This window comes from Zootermopsis nevadensis, unplaced genomic scaffold (assembly GCF_977971745.1).
Source record: "Zootermopsis nevadensis isolate Lab colony 2312 unplaced genomic scaffold, Znev_1.0 Znev_ptg000023l, whole genome shotgun sequence".
Classification (NCBI taxonomy): domain Eukaryota; kingdom Metazoa; phylum Arthropoda; class Insecta; order Blattodea; family Termopsidae; genus Zootermopsis; species Zootermopsis nevadensis.
The window spans coordinates 5,377,982-5,400,556 of NW_028259155.1; the positions used below are offsets into that span (position 1 = coordinate 5,377,982).

Below are 22,575 nucleotides of genomic sequence, written 5' to 3' on the forward strand. Positions count from 1 at the left end.
AGGTTAATCTGTCATGTGACAATATATTTTAATATCATAAAACATATTCACATTTCTCTTAAAAGTTTGACTTGAAGTATGAAAGTATGTTTATATACCAACCTTTCTTGGGTAGATGTTAAATATTTTAGCAGCATTTGTACTGGTGATGGCCACAAATCGTGCAGGGTCCATCTTTCCTGAATGCACACCCTTCTCCCAGATAACTGACATTCGATCTTCTACGCCGTTTACGCCGTTCGGAATCTTCGAAAAATTATCCTGGCCAAGACTCTTCTGACTTGCGGTGAATGTGCAATTATCACTCCCAGTTACTTGAAGAATGTCTCTGATAAAACCATGAAAACACAAATCTGAAATAACCTATGTTCAGCCCTTCATCTCATAGTGTCATTCGCAACTAAATTATTTTATTAAATGGCAAGCTGAAAATAAAAATATTTTTAACTTAAAGCTACCTTACACTGTTGCAAACGTATAGCAGAGAACTGGAAGTACCAACATTCACTACGGGCATGTTCTGTTTTCCAAAGCATTAGATCATGCAGGGAACAATGTTATATAACAAGTCAATTGTATATGATACTGAGAGTGTATTAATATCAAATGAATAATAGAACTGCAATAAATACTAACATTAAAATAAATGTATCACTTACTATGATTCACTATTTTTTCAGTTATACAGTTTGAATAATGCTATTTCATTCAAAGCAAGATACAAACAATACGTTTTTAAAATGTAAAAAATTCCTTGCTGTGATATAAATATTAGGAAAGCCAAGTATGCCATCATGCACGTGCACACACAAAATAAGAAGCAAACATGAAAGCTGAACATGAAATTTTCGTGGCGACTAAACCATATCTTCTGCCAACGATTCGAGAACTATCTCAGCTCTCATCCTCAGGGCTCGTTGCTGCAGCGAACGCGTAACAAAGGATCGGACCGGTTATCAAGCAGCCCTGAGGATGAGAGCAGAGATAGTTCTCGAAACGTCTGCAGAAGATATGGTTTAGTCGCCGTTCAGCCACCTGACGCGGCTTGTAACCCGGGGGTCTTTCATTAAAATAACTATAATTTTGATCAACACACACAAATAGGATAACAGTACATGATTTTAAGCTCTGTGAAAACTAAATTCAATTAAATCTTCTTGGGCAATCGGCCGTGCCAAATGGTTACACAAAGAAATCAACATTTTGAGAACCATCTCTGTCCCAAAATGTTGGTTTCTTTGTGTAGTCATTTGACGTGACCAATAGACTGAGAAGATTTTACTGAATCAGGATAACAAATTTCAAAAACCCTCACTCAAAGTTCCCAGAACCATGAAGTATGTATAGCACTGGTAAACCACATGCAGTACATAAAGATTGCATATTACACAGAAAGCATTTAAATGTTCAAGGCAGAGGTTAAGAAATATTACATGTTAACCATCAGCACAGAAACAATAAATACATGCAAACCAAAACTTGGCAACATGGAAATCATTCTACACTGCATGTAACTTACAAACTGAAGATCAGAGGAATCTGAAAAGCATTCTGATGACTTAAACCATGATTTTCTTTGGTATTATTACTTAGTATAAAGACAGAATATTGAGTTTTATTACATTTTAATGCATTATTGTAACGCGCTTTGTTTTGGACACTGTACAGTTTGGAAGATGACCCTTATTGATCATCATTCAAGATTATTTATTTTTGTAAAAAGTTAGTAGTAAAATGAATGGAAACAAAAATGTCACATCTTTCAAGTGTGGGTATTGTGGGTGTACTTCGCTGTATCTACCATGAAGACTTCTTTCCAATCTTGAATTTGTAATTCGTAACACAAACACGAACAAATGATAAAGATGATGCAATGACGCAGGCACACGAAGTTCTGACTCACAACAGAAGAGGTCAAACAGCACCTCCCTCCCAGCCTCCAACTTTTCAATGGCATCCATTTGCCACAGTTAATATCATACGACAATTTTACTGATCCGGTTACTCTGAATGCATCTAGTGACGGAAATATGTTCTTAACCAACATACAGAGACTCTGACTTGTATATAATGTTATGTTTACGGTGAGATAAAGTGATGCAGATAATTTCCAGTGTTCTGAAAAAAACTGGACATTATTCAACGGCACTACAGTCTTACCAAGAGACAGACTGTGTTTATGGCACAAACTATGACCACCAATATTAATGCTGGGTAGGATCTGAGGTTCTCATGGCAATGAGCACAAAGATGGCTGTCATCTGTGTTGTAGCGCCATGTAGTGTGGTAGAAGTACTTATTGCCCTGATAATGGAAGCAGCAAAGGACCTCTGAAACACTGGTAAACTACCAAACAACATGGTTCTACAACCCAGAAGATAACCATTTCCAAATAAATGTTTGTTTCTTGAGGTATGTAAGAAGGTAAGGGTTCTGCCTGGGAACTTTAACAAATATGAAACATATTTGGTAACAAAACAGAAAATATAAAAGTCATGCCAGTTATATGACCTTCAATGGACATTAAACATAAGATACAATTTTGTGCCTTGGATGTGGAGTGACTTGGGTACAAATGCTTAAGCCGATGATAATCTATTTCTAATCGAAGCACGTAGTTCAGAGAAAAATACAGATATTACAATAAATTTAAAAAAAATGGTGTAAGAAGCTGGAATTAACTAATATACAGAGTATGAAGGTGACAGTAATTGAACATGCAAATAATCAGTAAATACACCAACGTGCTATACTAAAGGATCAAATACAGTTCACATTTTTAGGTAATGACAAAACTGGAAGCCCCTCTGCTCAAATTATGTTATCATTTGGTAGGAAACATTGTATGTTTTGATTGTAATAACTAGTTACCTGAAATCAATCAAAGCCTGCCTACATGTTTGCCATAAAAGACGTCATTTTTAACCCATATCACAAAGAAAACAAAACTTTTCCATTACAAAGATCAACAGGTTAATGCTCTTTGAGGAAGTAATCCCTGTTTACAGGGTAATACCAAACCCATAAATAAAAACTATAAGAATTACTGATTATTAAAGCGGGTGGGACAGATAGTTACCAGTGGTCTTTGATGGTTCAATCGGATTCTGTAAAAAACCTTGCTTCAAACGTACTGAGCAACAATTTCTTTGTGTGCGCCAAAGTTTTTATCATCAAAGCTTGTTGAATTTCATCATTCAAAGAATATTTTTGCGGAGCGTAAATGCATATATACAACCACTGACTAAAATTTACATGACTTGCTCTCAATGTCTTTTAAATTCCTAACCTGACTCAACTTTTGGAGGTGGTACCTACAGCTGTAGAAATTCTGCTGAGGCCCAATTACACACACACATACAATCAGTTTTCCAATCCGATCCTTATCATCCTTTCTGCAACCATCAGTCTCACCTTTTATTATTTTTCTTTTGCTTAACTGTACATAAAGAAGCAATGGCATGCAAATGATTCAATATTCCACATACAGGAAATATATTATATTCTTCTATGGCGCGACAGCCCGAAATCGAGCCTTGGTCTCCTTGGAAACCTATTATGGGCTCAATGTTTCAGTCATTATGAATGGACTAAGTCCCACAGTTTTAGGGAGTCCAAAATTGATAAGATCAATACTTTTACAACACATTTTTCATGCTTGTATAGAATCTAAATTCAGCATTTAAAGCATTCTTTTCAATACTTCTACACTGTCTCAGCAAACAAATTTTCAATACCTAAACGTATTTAGGTCTTTAGGAAAAATATTACTGATGCCTTTTCATCATATCTTATCAAGTAACTTTTTTGTTACGGGCTCATTAAAACCTATTTTTCATCACTGGCAATAACATACTCGTAGGAGGTTGGTCTGGTGTGGCATAGTAAAGATACGTCATTTTGCAAAATGCAAATATAAAATGTATCATGCAAATATAGCATTAACATGTGAACCAACTTCAATTTCATTATTAAGTTCACAAAGACAGTCACGATTACACAAATCTGATAAAAATATCCCATGCAGAATGGAGCATTTGAACTGTTTATAAATTTCATACTGCACATAAATCTATCTACATACTGCCTTGCGTTTTCCAGGTTCTAGCACTTACGAGGCAAGGAGATCCAAGAGATGATCGGGTGTATTAGAATCAGGGCGCAGAGGGGGGCTCATGACGTGTGCAGCGGCATGCTGCCAGCATCTGTTCCACTGATGAGTCCCATCTGTTCCCAACGAAGCTGCTATTGTCTCTCCAAACACCACCTGCCCCTGACCCCGCTTCTGCTTAATCACATCCCCTGCAGACTTGCCCGTCACATGTAGCACATACAGGGGAGCATCCACCTGCATGTGCCAATATACCGACACTCAGCTCATGCTGTTAGAATGTGCTCAAAATATACGCTAGGGGTTTAAGATGAGAGTGTGGGCCTTCCTGAGAAGTATATCAGCATTATTAATCGCGACAAAATTACAAAAAAAGTATAGTAACATACGCATCTGCTGTTATTTATAAAAGCTGTAATTAACTTCATTGCACTGAATCCTAATTCAGAAATTTATAATTATTCAGCTGTACAAGAAATTCCTTGTTAATATGGAATACATACATTCACCACCATCACCAAAATCACCGAAGTTCCACATATAATACATCCAGATACTATACCTCACTCTCTCACGTAATCCCATCCGAGGTTTCCCAAACTAAACTGTGTATATATTTCCTTACCCACGTGTGTTCTGTCCTGATTACAAATATCTTTCTTTAATCATTAGAAAAATAGCAATAGTAGATGAAGAAAAAGAAAAGGAGAGAAGAAGACCTGTTCTGCTACAGGCCAAGTAGGCATTTGGGGGGAGAGGTGATATAGCTCCCACTAATCCTCAACCTCGGCACTAGATAGGGGAGTCACGCCCTGGCAGTGCTTTACCCCTGGGAAAGAACCACGGTACCCACTGGACAAGAGGTTAGATGGGCCCCAGAGTTGGTCTGGAAACAAAGGCTAGAGGAAAAAAAATCCTCTGTCCATGTCGGGGATCAAACCCCGAACGTCCAGGCTATAGTCAGTCACTATACTGACTGAGCTACCCCGGCTCCATAGTAGATGTAAAGTAAACACAATCGGCCCTTGCGTAATTTTCTCCATTCTTCTGTTATCTCCTCCCTTGCAGTTTCAAACATTTCCTTTGGTACTTATAATCAAACACTGTGAATCAGAGTGCGAGATCAAATTTCAAGTCTACATACACAACAAGAAAAAGTACACTTTTGCGCACTTTAATCGTAAGCGTTTTAGAAAGAAAACAAGGAGCTGAAAGATTCTGAACTGAGGAGTTTGAATTTCAGTTCAAGATCACTTTTAACAGTAAGTGTATTTTTGTCGTCTGAAGATAAAAAGGTCGTGTTGAAAGGTGTCACCGAATAAAAAAGAATTTAATATCCATTGTAATAATGAAGTAATATTGTACCAACTGCACTTTCTTATAATTTAACTTAAAGTACTATCCAGGTATTTTCCTGGGGGATAAATGAAAACCATGAAAATCCTCAATCACGATAGCCAGTCTGTGGGCCAAGATCCGAACCTGGAACCTCCAAAGTATGAAACAGGACTGCCAATCACTCAACTGTAACATTCAGTGTCACATGATTGTAAAGGTCAGAATTAAAATTTATGAACTCAAGATATTAAGGATACCTGAAATCACAAACATCCTAAAAGAAATAAATGCTGTGGTAAAGAAGATGTCTACATAACTGAGTGATCTCTTGGCTGGTTTACAATTCACTCAAATACATTGTTACAACTGTTACGAAACTATTCACATTTATAACTCAAAACTAATACATTCTGAAAATGTATTTCCTTGAGACAAGATATAATAGTTATATTGCTTTAATATGATCACCAGGGTCTCATTTGTGAGAAGATGGCGCACCTGTGATGGCAAGACTGTCATTCAAATACGACAACCTTAAACAGACAAATCATGACATAGAAACTTGCAGAAATTCTGAAACAATGACCAAAGAGTTGCCAGTAAAATCGATATGATAGCTAACATTTATTTCTTTTATTTGATCTCATCTGTTTTGTTTATTTGTGCCAACTGAGTTTATATTTCATTTCTTCCTCTTTGGTAAAAAATATGTAAATTTAACAATGTTAAATTTTACATATGACGGAGGGACTCGAATTTTACTTACTATTATAGCTACAACTAAATTTTTATTACTTTAATTTCATACTACTATGATAATACCTCAGAGCTGAAGACGAAGATTGTATGTTTCCATGAAACGCTGGCATTAACAAATAAGTCCACACTGTACCGAAACCCAAAACGGTATTACCATCCTCACTACCACGAAAACCTCAAATCTCACATTCATAATAACTTACGAGGGTCGCTCATTAAGTAATGCCCCACATTTTTTTTCTCAGCCAATAATGAAGATAGAAAAGTGTACTTTTACATGCTTGAGATTTGATGTTTCTCGCGTTCGTGTACGGAGTTTCAAATGAATCCAACCGATGGCGGAGCTGTAGTGAACTGTTAAAATGGCGTCTGTGAACGACTCTCGTTACAAGCAACGAGCTGTAATTGAATTCCTTGTTGCTGAAAAAGAAACGGTGGTGAACATTCATAAACGTTTGTGTGCTGTGTATGGAAGCTGTGCAGTCGATAGGAGCACCGTTGGTCGCTGGGCTAAGAGAGTTAAAGCTTCAGGAAGTGAAGAAACCGAGCTCCGTGATCTGCCGCGCTCTGGGCGTCCTGCCACAGCCACCACTCCAGACATGTTGAACCGCGCGGATGCCATTATTCGTGAGGATCGGCGCGTCACAACTCGACAATTGGCCCAACAGCTTTCAGTTAGCAGTGGAAGTGTAATTGCAATTATCCGGGCTCTTGCATATTGGAAGGTGTGCGCAAGATGGGTTCCACAAAGTCTCACAGCAGACCACAGGATTCAAAGGAAAACAATTTCTTCTGAATTGTTGGAGTGTTTTGATGCTGAGGGATCATTACAGGTGACGAAACCTGGATACACCACTTTGAGCGGGAGACAAAAAGGCAGTCAATGGATTGGCATCATCCTCAATCACCGAGAAAGAAGAAATTCAAGACAACTCCCTCCGCCGGAAAAGTCATGATGACTGTCTTTTGGGACAGTGATGGGGTCATTCTTGTGGATGTGATGCCAAGAGGTGCGACCATCAATTCAAACGCGTACATCAGGACCCTGAAACCCTCAAGAAGCGTTTCCGACGAGTTCGGCCTCACAAGCATCCAGCAGAAATTTTGCTCCTGCACGACAATGCACGCCCTCACACAAGTCTGAGAACCCGGGAAGAAATCACCAAATTGGGTTGGACGGTGCTGCCCCATCCACCCTCCGACTTCCATCTCTTTGGGCCACTCAAAGATGCTATCCGCGGAACAAGGTTTGAAGATGACGAGAGCGTAATTCAAGCAGTGAGGACATGGCTACGTGCACAGGACAAGAGCTGGTACCGGCAAGGCATGCATGCACTTGTTCCACGCTGGCGTAAAACCGTACAAGTTGATGGGGACTATGTGGAAAAATAGTATGTGTAAAGGAAACATTGATTTATATTGTCACTAAATTTCAGCCATCTTGAATAAATATATTCTGAGGAAAAAAATATGGGGCATTACTTAATGAGCGACCCTCGTATATTATTTCAGCTGTATACAGTCGGTGACAAAGTGCTAATTAGATTAAGAGTCTTCTGGTATAAATTCCATTAAACATGTGGTATATTTGGTAATACAATACAGAAACTTACTGTAATCCAGAACCACAAGACATAGACATATTATGTCTAGAAACAGTTTCTGGAAATACCTATACTTAGTAAAAAATTACAAATGGCTGGAGTTTACACACCGTTGCCGCAGGGTACGCACTAAGCATAGCTAAAAAGTATAAAAAAACATTGGTGTGATTTTTCCTAACTCTTATCACCCCAAGAATGGATACATTCATTCACGCAAAACTTATAAGCAAACGACAAAGCTGATTTTCTGAAACGCAGTCATCGAAGCAGCAGACTACAGTGCACAGAAATAAAATGTTTGATTTACGCCATAAAAGTTGAGAAGGGTTTCAATTGCTTTTTGCAGTATTTAATTTTACCATAATAAAATGGAAAACATAAAATTCTCTTTATCACAACAGCGCATTAATTGGCTTTTGCAAAATGTAAGAAAACTATGGCTGGTATCTGTAAGCCCTCAGCAGAATATGTAATTCACATGGATTCACTTCATACATTTGTAACAAAAGATATTGCATATCTTGTATAAGGTGTTTCCCAACACATACATTTGAATGTAAAATACACATGGAGCCTTCAAACACAACAACGTTAAACCTAGCGAACTTTTCAAAAGATAATACCAGAAGAGTCACTGTCAAGACTGACCATGAACAAAAAACAGAAATGCGGAATATGCTTTGTTTTCCGTCTGAAGACTAAAAACATATGTAGCTATAACTTGAAAAATTTATAAACTGAAAAGATAGGCAATGTCTCCGCTGAAGAATGACTAAGTGTTATTTTACATTTCAGTATCATAACACCATACAATTGTCATTTTCCTTGTAACCTGTTTGATATCCTAATTTTAAGGGCCCGATACTGCAGTAAGCAAGGCGGGAGTGCACGTAAAACGAGTTACACAAATAATTCTTCTATCACTAAAGAACTTCATACTCCGGCACCAAGGCATAAGCACATTCAATATTTTGTAAAATAGAAACAACTATTGCATAACACCATTTACTCTGCGAAGCGCTGTACAATGACTTAATCAAATTCATGAGCAATACATAGGCATTAGAGTGAAAAAGCTATTCAAAACATACCCCAATCTAAAATTCATGCAATTTAACACATTCACAAACAATAAGACAGCATTAGCTCGGTGTTAATGGGTAAACGTCAATCCCACAATCATGCAAAAAAAGTCACACATAACCTCACCTTCAACTGAGTCATACTCAACATTGATATTTTAGAGTAAACTTAAGCAGTTATCTGTTTACAAAAAATTAAAATGAAGTAAAAAAAAAAAGGATAAGAATATTGCATTCTTCAAAGGAATTGCCCGTGTATTCAAGGTACGAGACTTCATTAATTTAAAATATCTATTCCTGGGACTAAAACCAAATATAAGAAACCAACATAAATTTAGTTGTACGCATTTACTTTGTTACGAACTTCGACCTCTTCAAAGTGAACAATGCACTACTCACTTTGCCAAGAACTCCATTAGAGCGTCTGGAGTCGTGGGATCATCTCTCAGAGGGGGGCTCATCACATATCCCGCAGCATGTCTCCAGGAGGCATGCCTATGATTGCTTCCATCCGTACCCAGTGCGGCAGCTACCGTCTCTCCATAGACTTTGTAACCATTATTACGGGCTGAAGCCAACATGGCTCCTGCTGACTTACTCATCACATGCACTACATACAGTGGGCAACTTACCTATGACAAAACCATGCAAATACATGTTGTGACTAGATTAATTGCTCCCGCACTCCATTTAATTAATCAAATTATTGACAAATGAACTTCGTTAGTCAAATCACAATCTGGTTCCCATGTCTAAAAAAATCTCTACACAATAACACGCAGAAAAATTATAATTACAGTAGTCGGGGCACATTTGTGCATTCGTTAGTCAGAAATAAAAGAAAACGCGAACAGAGGGTTTAGAGGGGTCGCAGGTAAGGAGCTTACTGTTCAAAGTACAAACATTATTTCCCAAGACAGTACATTTTTGCTCATTGCTTCATGGATTATATAGTGCACCATACACATCTGTTTTCCTTCTACCTGCAAACTGGCATAGGTGAAACAAAGTTTGTTCTAGGGTACTTATTTTAGATTCTGTGCAACAAAAACAATGAAATTAAAATGTTAAAGTCCAAAACTAGAAATTTTCTAAAGTTTTCCTGTAATATGGAGATTAGGCACAACAGAATATTAGGATTAATTGCTATGATGATGGAGGCAGCAACGACCTCGGAAACCGTGGATATCTACCAGACTACATTGTGCTACAACCCAGAATACAGCCAACTTCATATGCACCACTGTGATAACCAGTGACAATCCATAATAAAAACAAAATGAACCAATTTTTATAAAGTTGACCACCCTGCGAATAAAGCCACACATAAGCCGGAAGCTTCGTGAATCAGCCGGCTAAGAAAACTGTCTCTCATTTTTATCTTTACCATCCACCACGTGCACAAAATCTTTAGATTATACGCGGTTGGTTTGTCCCTAAAAATCCCGTGGAAGTTCATTTGCCACATCAAATAAAAATCTGACGCATTCCTAATGTGCAAATGCGATGAAGAACGAGTCGTTATTCATTCCGTAACTAAGCCACTAAAATAAGATAAAATATAAATAAACCCAATAAAACCAAAACATCAGTTTGTCCATGCTTCAAATATAACCACATTACACTTATCAACATCAAAGCATAAAGCGGAGATACAGATGTTGAAAATTCACAATCTTAAAAATCATAAATCACTGCAAAATAGTTGAAAAGTTTAAACATATTTTAAACACGAATACCAGCTGCTATTGTCAACACGCCCAAACTAAAGAATTCATCTCGCTGCATACGTAACCAGAAGACTGCACAGCTTATATTTAAGCCTATCAAAATTCACAATGAAGAATGAATGTAGGCAAGAATCTAAGTAATGAAAGTTCTTTTACAACTTCAAAAACGACTGAACAGACGTCAACTTACAGCGTCCCTACGTATTAAATCTCTTACACAAATTTCTATGCATTTACTTTCAATAAAGCCTTAATACAAGATGACATATATATTCATCATAGTCTGTAAACTCTGGTATACCATTTTCATGGCTGAGTGGTTAGCATTCCTGCTTTGTATTTGTGGGGTCCCAGGTTTGACTTTAGGTCAAAGACAGCCACCCTTGACTGGGCTCTCTTCAGTCTCTTCAGATCATGTTCTCAGTAAATCTTTGAGATGGTATTAAACTCTGCAATTACACACTAACTAGATGGCTTACCGAACCCGAAGGTTCATCACCGAATTAACCAAAGTCCTCCACCGGACCCTGTCCTGGGCCAACAAAATCCAGTCTCCTTCAACTCCTATCTCCCATAGATCCTGCCTGAGATTATCCTCCCATCTACGTCTAGGTCTCCCCAGCGGTCTCTTCCCCTCAGGCTTCCCAAATAGTGGACCCAACCAACCAGATGGCTTACAGAACCCGAAGGTTCATCACCGAATTAACCAAAGCCCTCCACCGGACCCTGTCCTGGACCAACAAAATCCTGTCTCCTTCAACTCCTATCTCCCATAGATCCTGCCTGAGATTATCCTCCCATCTACTTCTAGGTCTCCCCAGCGGTCTCTTCCCCTCAGGATTTCCGACCAACACCTGGTGCACACCTCTTACACACACGCAGAACGAAATCACAAATCTGAGCGTGTGAGTCTATTACCTGATTTGCTATGACACATGCTCTGTTAACTGCCTCCGACTCTACGTCTTCCGGACGAGACAGTGCGTGTCCTTCTGGCCCTGTTACACCTCTAGCCAGAAGCTTCTTTGTATTCTGAAACCCAACAAACATATTTCAATCTTGTTACTTTTTTCAGCATACTGTAATTTCAGTGACATTTTATCTCATAATGAACTGTAATTCCTATGTTATGTCACCGAGAAATGACCCAAAATAACATGCCTTGAAGCTACTGACAAGATTTTGGAAATAAACCTACAGGTTAAACAAAAGACACGAAAATTCTTTAAACATTTGATGCTGATGTTCGTCAAAATAATACATATAGGAATTCATCCCATACCACAAAGAAAACACCATACTTCACCATTACAAAGATCAGTGTGTCGATTCAGTTCCAAGGAAATAATTGTTGTTTACACCGAGAAACATGCAGATAAGGGTAATGACCTTGAAATATTCTGGAAGGTGCTCAAACTATTAAATATTCCACATAAAAAGAGGAATATGTTAAAAACCAAGTAGATCATGGAAAACACATGTTTAAACAATGAAACGAACCGATTCTCGAATAGTTGTGACACTGTCAAAATTCCAAAACCCATCCACATTATTCAGAAGCTAAAATGTATTGACCATCCTTAATCAGAGTAGTATTTAAGAATAAAATCTAAATCAAGATTAAATTCTTGAACAGAAGAGACGTTCTGACCGGTTCGGCACTCACCTCCGCTATAATATCTCCGTTCTCGGCATGCACTTGAGCTATTGCCCCAAGTTGTTTGCAGTGATCAAACACACCGTAGAGCTCATGGTCTCGCAGCATAAAAGTGTCTTTGTATGCCATGAACATTTTAAAAGAGTTCACACCATCATTTTTACACAGCTGTTCCATCTCCTCCTTCACTCTGTCTGACCACCACGTAACGGCAACATGTAACGCATAATCGCAGCAAACTTTCTCGTCTGCTTTCTCCCTCCAGCTTCGATATGCTTCGATGAGGGATTCGCCTTTCTTCGGTATAACAAAGTCAACTGTAATCCAATAAGAGTGATTACGGTCTATTCTAAGTTACTTCAAAGTACATGACTCACATTAACCCTACTGAACAGGTTTAAAAAATACAAATATACAGTTTAAGGAAATTATATTTCTTAAAAATTCCAGTATAGGCAACAAAATGCCTCGCTTGTGAATAAGGATAATTTAAAAGCTATCGTACTTCGAGTCATAAAGAAAGCAGCGTCAAATGTAATATTTAGACCCACATTTTTTAACAGTCATTAGAAGTCAAACCAACCAAAAAAAAAAAAAAGTAACAAATATCCAATTTTTGGCAATTTTGTTGATACCTGAACCTTTTCAACTACAAAGAAATTTAACTGAATCCTTAATACAGAGAAATAGTGCCTTAAATCATGAATTATCAACCTCTTTAAGGCCTATAACCACGTTCACCCTTGCCTAAAAAACTTGTAGGCCTCGAGGTTATAAGTAAAGACAATTAATTGAAACTTCGTGCCAGTTTAATAAAAAAAACTACTATAACAGCCAGGTTCGCACATTGCTACAGTTTAATTCTTTAAAAGGTTTCATTAAATTTTCTTAATGTTGGACCAACTTACTTATCATGGTAGTCCCTCCGGCCAGCGCTGCTTTAGTCCCTTGGTAGAAGTCGTCAGCGGACACCGTCCCCATGAACTCCAGCTGCATGTGTGTGTGAGGGTCAATGCCACCTGTTCAAAAACACGGCAAAGCGAAGAGAAAAAGTTTTGCAAACTTTAATTCAAAACGTGCCTAAAAAGGTAATACACTAACAATAGCCAATGTTGCTAATCATCAAACTTACCAAGTTCATACACATTATCCAACATGCTTTCTAAATTAATTTAAGAAATTCGACAAAATTATGAGGATCTCCAACACAGACTTGAGTAACAGATCAACAGCAAACATCTAAGGTCAAATTTTTTATGAGTCAAGGGGAAACAAAAAGTTACAAAAGTGAACTTCAATAAGCGTTACCTAAAACTAAATTAAGTCGGGTCCACATTTGCATATTCTTCCTTGATGTAACAGTGGACATTATTTCTGTCCGTATGCACCTGTTAAGTTCACGGAATACCCAATCCACACGAACTAACCAACCAGATGGCTTACCGAACCTGAACGTTCATCACCGTATTAACCAAAGCCCTCCACCGGACCCTGTCCTGGGCCAACAAAACCCAGTCTCCTTCAACTCCTATCTCCCAGAGATTATCCTCCCATCTACGTCTAGGTCTCCCCAGAGGTCTCTTCCCCTCAGGCTTCCCAAATAGTGGACCCAACCAACCAATGGCTTACGGAACCCGAAGGTTCATCACCGAATTAACCAAAGCCCTCCACCGGACCCTGTCCTGGGCCAAACAAAATCCAGTCTCCTTCAACTCCTATCTCCCATAGATCCCGCCTGACATTATCCTCCCATCTACGTCGAGGTCTCTACAGAGGTCTCTTCCCCTCAGGCTTCCCAAATAGTGGACCCAACCAAGCAGATGGCTTACGGAACCCGAAGGTTCATCACCGAATTAACCAAAGCCCTCCACCGGACCCTGTCCTGGGCCAACGAAATCCAGTCTCCTTCAACTCCTATCTCCCATTGATCCCGCCTGAGATTATCCTCCCATCTACGTCTAGGTCTCTCCAGCGGTCTCTTCCCCTCAGGCTTCCCAAAAAATACTTGGTGACCTAACCCAATCCACACTGCCGTCAGTTTTTCAGCGAACACCAAACGACATTACATTATGCCACCAAAGCAAGTGCGGGCATTCACTATCACGTCCAGAAATGAATATTGAAATCCTGTGTTGCATTATGTTAGGTTATGGCAGAATCTGCAGGTGTGGACTTGGCATTACAGTGCAGTTTACATTTACATTACAACTATTTGAAGAGACGAATAAAAATTGAATAAAATTTGTATGATTTGAGGTTTTCACAGTGGTGAGTCTGAAGATTTCTGTCTTCTGGGTTGTTGCGCTGTGTAGTCTGGTCAATGTTCATCGCCCTGATGACGGAGGAAGTATGACCTCTGAAACGTCGGTAAACGTCTACCATACTACACGGCGCAATAACCCAGAAGACAGATATCTGAATAGAATTTGTTCTCACAGAAAATTGTAATAACATAGTTGTGTATTTATTTAAAAACACAGCTCTTGATAAACTACTTCTCTTACTTTCCATATTAGGATTCAACAGTCATGCCTTCTATAACCATGAAACATGAAGAAAGAACACTGATGAAAGATTCTTGGGTTACAAGCCACGTTAAACAACATAATTTTGTAATTTGGAAGCAAAACAGCATTTGGTGCAGATAAATTATATTCTATAGATTACCTGGGATGACATATTTTCCTCTAGCATCTATAACTCTTGTTCCTCCAGGAATTATTAAGTTTCGGCCCACTTGCCTGTAAATCAGAACACAAATTGACAATTCCATGTTCGTGATAATAATTTCTGTTGCAAAGTTCTAGACAGTGCAACCACAAAGCAATAAATTTTAATACACTAGAACAAGGCGCTCCTTTCGGAGCGCTTTCTCTAAAATAAAAACAGATCATAAAGTCAGTTTTCGTAATCGTAATATATCGAATGATCAGTATTTGTTAAATAGTTCTGATGTTTTAGTTCTATACGTCGCTGTTCAGAGGTCAACTGTTCTTGGTCAGTCAACTCTCTACGCCCAATCCCACCCTTGCAAATCTTCGTCTGTTTTTTTTTGTCGTATTACTAATTACATTTTAATGTATCCTAGTTTTAACTGGAATAAGAAACTTACAAATTCTTTTAAAATATGTGTAATAAGCTTTGAAAAAATTACAAAACTTTAAATCTGCTGCTATTCTCCTATTATCAGTGTTATTATCACAATCACCATCACTAACACTACAAACCGTTCATCCATCACTGATACATTATCTGACCAAGTACATAACTTCGGCGGGAGTAAATAAATAGATTGATAATGCCAATTACTTTAAATTATAAACAGATAACAACACAATTCCTTCATATGATCAGAAGAGTGAACACTGTAGAATAAAACTACCCAGGTTGTACGTGACCAATTCCCGATCTCACGACTTACTGCCTCTGAAAATGCATATAAGAAATGCCAACATCAGACTTTTTCACCGAATACAAGACACAGTGTTCGTGCATGTGCACGTACGTCACAAGGCCCCACCCCTCCCACGCTCGTTATATATCTCCTCGCAACGTCCGAATTAAGCCAAGAGAACAAATTGAATTATAATGAACACAGGGGAAACGCTAAATACCTTCGGGAAAACAGAAGAAGGCGCAAATTTACATTTCCTCAGTACCTGGAGAAAAACCAAGATAAAAATGTACTTACTTAACAACACCATCTTCTACGTAGACATCATTATCTACCATTCCATCCTCATTCACAACCTTGCCGTTCTTAATTAGCAGTCTGTTCTGCGCACTCTGTAAACAAGAGAAATAAATTTAAATTATCATGTGCGCATGTTTACAAATACGCTTTATCACAATCCAAACAGTTCTTCCATCAATTTACGTAACGTTTCTCGGTAGATTAGACTATAACTTACATAGTAGCAGATAAGTTTCACTTATTTGAGGAAAAAAACCTTTAAATAATGTCATGATTATTTAAGATTGCAATGAACACTCATCACCCTGATGATGGAGGCAACAAGGACCTCTGAAACGCCGGTAAACTTCTACCAGACTATAAGACGCAACAAATCAGAACACAGCCATTTTCAAAATCACCACCGTGATAACCTCAAATCCTACAAAGTCATTATTATATTTATATTCATCAACATAAATAGAAAAAAGTAAAAGTATTTTTACTATTTTTACCATTCCCTATTTTACTACAAGGTTTTGGTTTTGACCATAAAGAAACCACTGAAACCCACAGCAACATTAACGGGTCACCCCAAATGTGAAAAGGGACATACAACCACACGTCATGTTTTTTTCCATATTAAGTTGGTACTTGTAAAAAAATTGCTTAGCTGAATCTCTGGCACAAAATGTTAATAAACTACGAATGTATAAAAATTACATGCTTGCCAACTAATCTTGGGGAAATATAAAGTGTTTGTTGTGTTTTGCAAATGATTTTTCGATTATTAAAATGCTGCGAGTCACAATGGGCCGAGGAGCCATGTGTTGAAAGCTACTCTGGGTATATAATAACACCACAAACGACACATTACCCCCCACATACCTAAAACGTAAAGTTTATTTTCACTACTTCAATAATCTTCTGTTTAAACCTAAATCCAGTTATTGAGGTTATACGGAAGTAATTAGCCGGGTTTAATGCGATTCTTTGCTGTGTAAATATATCGCATGTTGTTCGATTGTATCGATAATGGCAGAGCATACAAGGGAGACAGATTTGAGATGAAGCACGTGATTCAACCCTCTGCCGACAGGCGGGCGCCACGTGTCCAGTGGAGTGAGGGTGCGGCCCAAGACTCAGACTCCAGCTGAACAGTCGATCAATACAGAACGACTCGCTCAGTTGTATTGCAGATAGTCTATGACTTTCGTACCAGGAGCAGCTGCGCAAATTTTCAAACTGCATCACGTATATAAAAGGAAGAGTGTCGAGCAACATGAAGCATTAACTTCTCTTACCGCAATTACACTTCTGGAGGGGAGAGGGGGGTATAAAATAAACTATTCGACTTCCTGAAATCTGAAATAAGAAAGGACCGACACTAAATTAGATGAGAATTTTGTTTAATATTTTACTGCCCTAATCATACGCTTTCTACCAATTATCGAATACGACTGTCTTTAGCATATTTTTATACAGAACGCTGTTGGCGTAAAACAAACAGCACGTTAATACGTAAAGAACGACTGAAAATCTCAAGTGTATAAAACCAAATACTGACGTTAGCAAAATAGATACAAATGGGGGGAAAAGGCGAATATTTAAAAACGGCGAATGGTGTACAGAACAGTAATTAATGTACGTCTACTGTTAACCACTAACCGAGCTTAATAAAAGTTTTAAAAATAAAAAGAATTATTAGTAACTGACTTTCTTTCTATTGGCAAGTTCTCATTTTATGTCGTATTTCAAGGTTAGGTTCGGTTGGCTGGTGGGAAATGCGGGATTTAGGTGTGGAATGATCCGAGGGCGAGGAGTCCTATAAACCCGTTCTGCGACAAACACGAAATGGCAGGGAAGTACCCTAGCACATTTTTACAAAATTAATTAGTAACGTACGTCTCCATAAATAAAAATATCATAACCACTGCACTGAGAAGCAATTTTCTTTTCCTGCCACAAAAACTCAAAATATAAAAAAAATTGTTGATTTTAACTTGGGTGCGATCTTTTGCACAGTAAGATCTGCAATAAAAATATCAGAAAGAAGTCGCTTCTGGGGCCTGCACATCTGCAATCGTCGACAAAGTTATTTCAATCCCTGCAAAGAACAACTTAACCTAACAATAAGGATTTATGATAGGGTCACTACGTGGTAACTTTTCTTTCATATTTTGCCAGGAAACGGGTGGAATTTGCCAGGGAAAGGGTAAAAAGACGTTATCTTATTTCAAATGCCTCCGCGGGCCTACCCTACAACCATATTTCCCAAAGATCCATTTTAATATTATCTATCCGAGTGATTTCTTCAATTCAGACCATCCAACCAAAATTTTGTAAGCATTTTTCATGTCCCCATGCGTTACATGCCCCGCTAATATCACTGTTCAAAAATGTCCTTAATCAGCGAAAGACAAATACACATACACACAATACCTAAATGATATTTAAAACCTCAGTCCCTACCACAAACACAAAAAACGAGGCTCCATTTCAAAGATGTTATTTATTTATTCTCGAGTTTATTCAATGTAAACTTTTAATATGCATAGGTTAAGTATAATTGATCGGCAGCATGATTTATGAACTGGAAAAAGAGCGTGGAAGCGGTCGTGGCATATTAGAAGAAACTATCCCATAAACCTGTCTGCAGAAAACGTCGAAAAACCTTTACTCAGGAGACAGCCGAGACTGACATCTTGTAGCAGCTAAGCAAACGAACGCTTCAAGTTATTATGACACGCACGCATGCGTAGAGTGAAACGGATATCGTGCTTAAAACGCGGGGTAACACACTTCCTGTTCCACTTGAAAGTCCGTGGGGTCACCCGCCATCTCAGATCTAGAAGGCACAAGGCGCTGTGAGGTCAATCCTCATGCCGGGTGCAGTGACCACGAGCTGAATACACTACAATGGTGGGCTGGGTCTGCAGAAAAAGATCCCTTGTTATTCTCAGACCATATGGTAGACTACGTCTGCACTATTATTCCCGTATTATTCTTACGGAAGACTGGGGATCCTTATAGACAGGCAGGCCTGCATTTATCTTAAAATGCCCCCAAAACCCCAATAGTAAAGGTTACAAGGTCCATAGAATAACGTCCTTGTAAGTCTAACACAGTACACTCATTGTAGGCTTAGAAAGAAAATCCAGACTTTTGTAGAACCAAATGATTCACTGTCGTTTTAACAACAGCCAGCTAAAGAAGTCTGATGCCTTCGGTTGGCGCGAAGTTGTTAGCCCCTCCCCCCTTCTTCCAGACTGGAAGGCTACCTCATGAATATTCGCAGCTGCTGTCTATATCTGAAGGCCTTCTCCACACCCACTGGTGATGGGTCCGACCAGTTCATTAGTCGATACCCGGCACCACATAACTCACGGATTTAATCTGTAGGATTTGAAGATGGCTGTCTTTACTTAATTTCTATTGTGACAGTGTCACTTCAAATTTGATTTTGTCAATTTTAATTTACAAGCGTCAAATCTTTCTCTGCGGAACAGAATTTTACGAGAACCCGAATTTGTAAATTGTAGTTAATAAGTTCATACTTTTCGTGGAATATGTCTCTTGTCGTAATTTCACCAAAGATATTTTTGCGGTGTGGGGCAGTCACCAAGGTCCCAAGTTTTATCTAAGAATGATTTAGTACTATCGAAATTTTACTGTAAATAACTTTGCCGGAGGACATACAATGGTAGCTAGTTCTTATTCATTAACTATCTATATCCCACATTTCTCAATATTATTCAGATAAATAACAACCAAAACGGATGTGATATTAATTTACGAAATATATTAAATATTGCATACTTTAAGCACGAAGTTGTGAACAAAATAAATTATTGTTGAAATGTAGTTTCGTATAAACACTTCAGTAACAATGTGTACAGTTGGTACGGTTCAGACTACGAGCAACGCTTTTCAGCTGTTACCTGACTGACTAGTTTATTATCTGTGCTGCATTCTGTCCTTTTCGTCTCTGACGCGTTGGCAGTGGACAGGTGTGTGACACTGCATTACAGAACTGTAAAACACGGCGCAGTGCGGTAGATAGCTCATGAAAGAACAATTCGTTATTTAGAATCGGTGGAGGAGCAAGGCATTCCTTTAGAACGGCTACCAACAGTAACCCACGAGCGTGACTAGGTTATTACCCCAGAGTTTTCTACAAGAGACTGGCAAATACAAACAAATGCGTCTCGCCACCCGAACTCGGTACATTCTCAGTACAAAGCGGCCGTTGTTAACCACTCAACCGGGGTCAATGTTAAAAATTGCCAGTTGACGAACGCGGCGTGGATATGCGTTATGGGGGGGGGGGGGGGGGGGGGGGAAGAAACAAACGAGAATCGGGTGTCCAAGGTCGGGCAGTTCATCACAGCAACTTAACAGTTTATTTACACTACATAAGTCGCGTGTTGAAGGCCACGGGAAAATGGCGGGTATGACATAAAAATCCAACAACCGACAAACCCAACGCTTCAAAATCACATGGAGTGCCTCACGCTTCGAATGTCAACTTCGAGGACGCGGGTTCAAAACATTTACAACGTCACAACAAACAATATCTAAGTATTAATTACAACGCTGACAAATTTTGGGATCATAACCTCACTCTTCCGACCATATTTTATCAGGTAAACAGTTTTACAAAGATTTGTGAATGCTTCAAATTCATCTTTCGGATGCAATCCACCGCCAAACTCGTTATCCAGACCTTATTTCCGTGGTTTACAATATCCTACAATGATGCTAACGAACCTCAATTGTCAAAAACATTTTACTTGAAATTTTTATGCATAGACGGCCGAAGTCATTATGTTGACGAAAACTTTACCACTTTAGGTACGCATATTGGAATAGTTGTAAATCAAATCAATTTTTATAGTGGGAGATGTTTACATAGTGTTTATATTGTTGGATACTGTCACCAATAATACGCTAGTTAATTAGAGTGCAATATTTTAATTACAACTTAAAAAATGACGTGTTTTGCCGAAGTGTTTTAATAATGGACAGCATGGCAAAGGAAGATAAGTAACCCTCCCTGTTACCAGACGAATTTAAATAAAAATGTTATCAACAGGGGAAGTGTAAACATCAAGGAAAACACCGGAGGCAAGAAAACACGGCCTGCTTGCAGGGTATATTTACCGCGTTTTATCTTACCATTTTTGACTTACTAAGTTGTCAGAACAATAAAACATGTAGCTGAAGTTAACACAAGACAAAATAAGTAACTTATAAAACAATCTGAGGTAGGCTAATAACAAACTTCTGTACTTATTACAACAATTTTTATGCATTCGTCATCTTGACCAAAGCAAATGCGTTTGCCGTCGTAATTAAAAACTATTAAAGTCTAAAATACTTTGTACTGATTTTCTGTCCTTGTTACAAAGCACAAATATAACTTACGACACCGAAAAAGCATCGTTAAATAACCCAAGTACCAATCGCTCAACCAAAAACTAGCTGATACTACGCACCTCATAGAACAGTGCGTGGTAAAGCCATTGAGAAGCCAAGACGAATTCGACTATATCTCGCAGTGGATCGATTGTATACGATTCGATTATGGTCTTCCGTGTTGTGAAGTAAAGATGGAGGCGACATACGAGGTGCGATCGGAAAGTTTCCAGACTGTGTCAATAGAGGGCGAACCGGATGTAGTACGAGCTTCTGCCGGTAGGGGGTGCGGCCTACATTCATAGTGAATCAGTGTGCCAGCCGGCATCATCGAATTAGCATTTGTTTCTTAGTTACGGGTGTTTTGGTAGTGCATTACACCGACCCTCTGCGATTTCGGAATGGCGTGTGCCAAGGCTCCTGTCTGAGGACCAGAAGCAGAATCGATTTCTCGTTTGTCAGGAGCTCAAAGATCTTGCAAGAACCGACCCCAACTTCCTTTCTAAGGTTTCCTCTTCCCAAAGATGAAAATTCAGCTAAAGGGAAGGAGATTTGAGACGATAGAAGAGATTCAGGCAGAATCGCAGATGGTGCTTGACAGGCTGACAAAGAAAGATTTCCAGGGATGCTTCCAGGCTTGGCAGCGGCGCTGGGATCGTTTTGTTCACTCCCAGGGGAACTACTTCGAGGGTGATGGATGAATTTAATACCTGAGATAAGTGTACGGGTTTTTATACGCGCAGTCTGGAAACCTTCCGATCGCACCTCGTAAGTTCCATGTGAGAAGACTATAATCGGCAATAAACATGAAGTCAAAGCACACGCCGCGAACAAACCACTTCAGAAGTCATTGTCATCAACAGTGTCATCATTAATCATAATTCTTTTCTGTTCTAAAACTATTACTACACCTCTGACCATAATCTGTTTCGTGTTCCTCCCAATTGTGATACGTCATGCCACCGTTTTGTGTGCGTGTTTCTTCAGTTCGGAGGGATTGCTGTTTCTTCGCGCTCTGCCATTCCACCACATCTGCTACTTCCTCTGTCTCCCCTTAACCAGACCCTCCACAAGCGCTATTTATATTAGCCTGAACTACATTCATAGTAGGCCAACATGTCCGCCCAATAGTGACTATCAGCACGCTGAATTTCATTATCATGTATAATTGCCTCATGAAAATTATGGTGATACGAGACATTT

General features: G+C 38.8%; 1 protein-coding gene across 5 annotated transcripts in view; it reads right to left on the reverse strand.

The window, feature by feature from the left end:
• Positions 1-22,575, reverse strand: part of CRMP (Collapsin Response Mediator Protein) — a 118,376-nt gene that overhangs the window by 8,526 nt on the left and 87,275 nt on the right. For 4 of the 5 annotated variants that reach the window (XM_087354484.1, XM_087354482.1, XM_087354485.1 and 1 more), the window contains 7 exons: positions 15,973-16,067; positions 14,949-15,022; positions 13,190-13,300; positions 12,291-12,598; positions 11,543-11,656; positions 9,294-9,526; positions 103-328 (listed from right to left, as the gene is read on the reverse strand). In XM_087354484.1, coding sequence (XP_087210610.1) covers positions 103-328; positions 9,294-9,526; positions 11,543-11,656; positions 12,291-12,598; positions 13,190-13,300; positions 14,949-15,022; positions 15,973-16,067 — 1,161 coding nt within the window. Of the gene's footprint in view, positions 1-102; positions 329-4,115; positions 4,349-9,293; positions 9,527-11,542; positions 11,657-12,290; positions 12,599-13,189; positions 13,301-14,948; positions 15,023-15,972; positions 16,068-22,575 lie in introns of all 5 variants that reach the window. The other variant, XM_087354483.1, reaches the window with a different exon arrangement.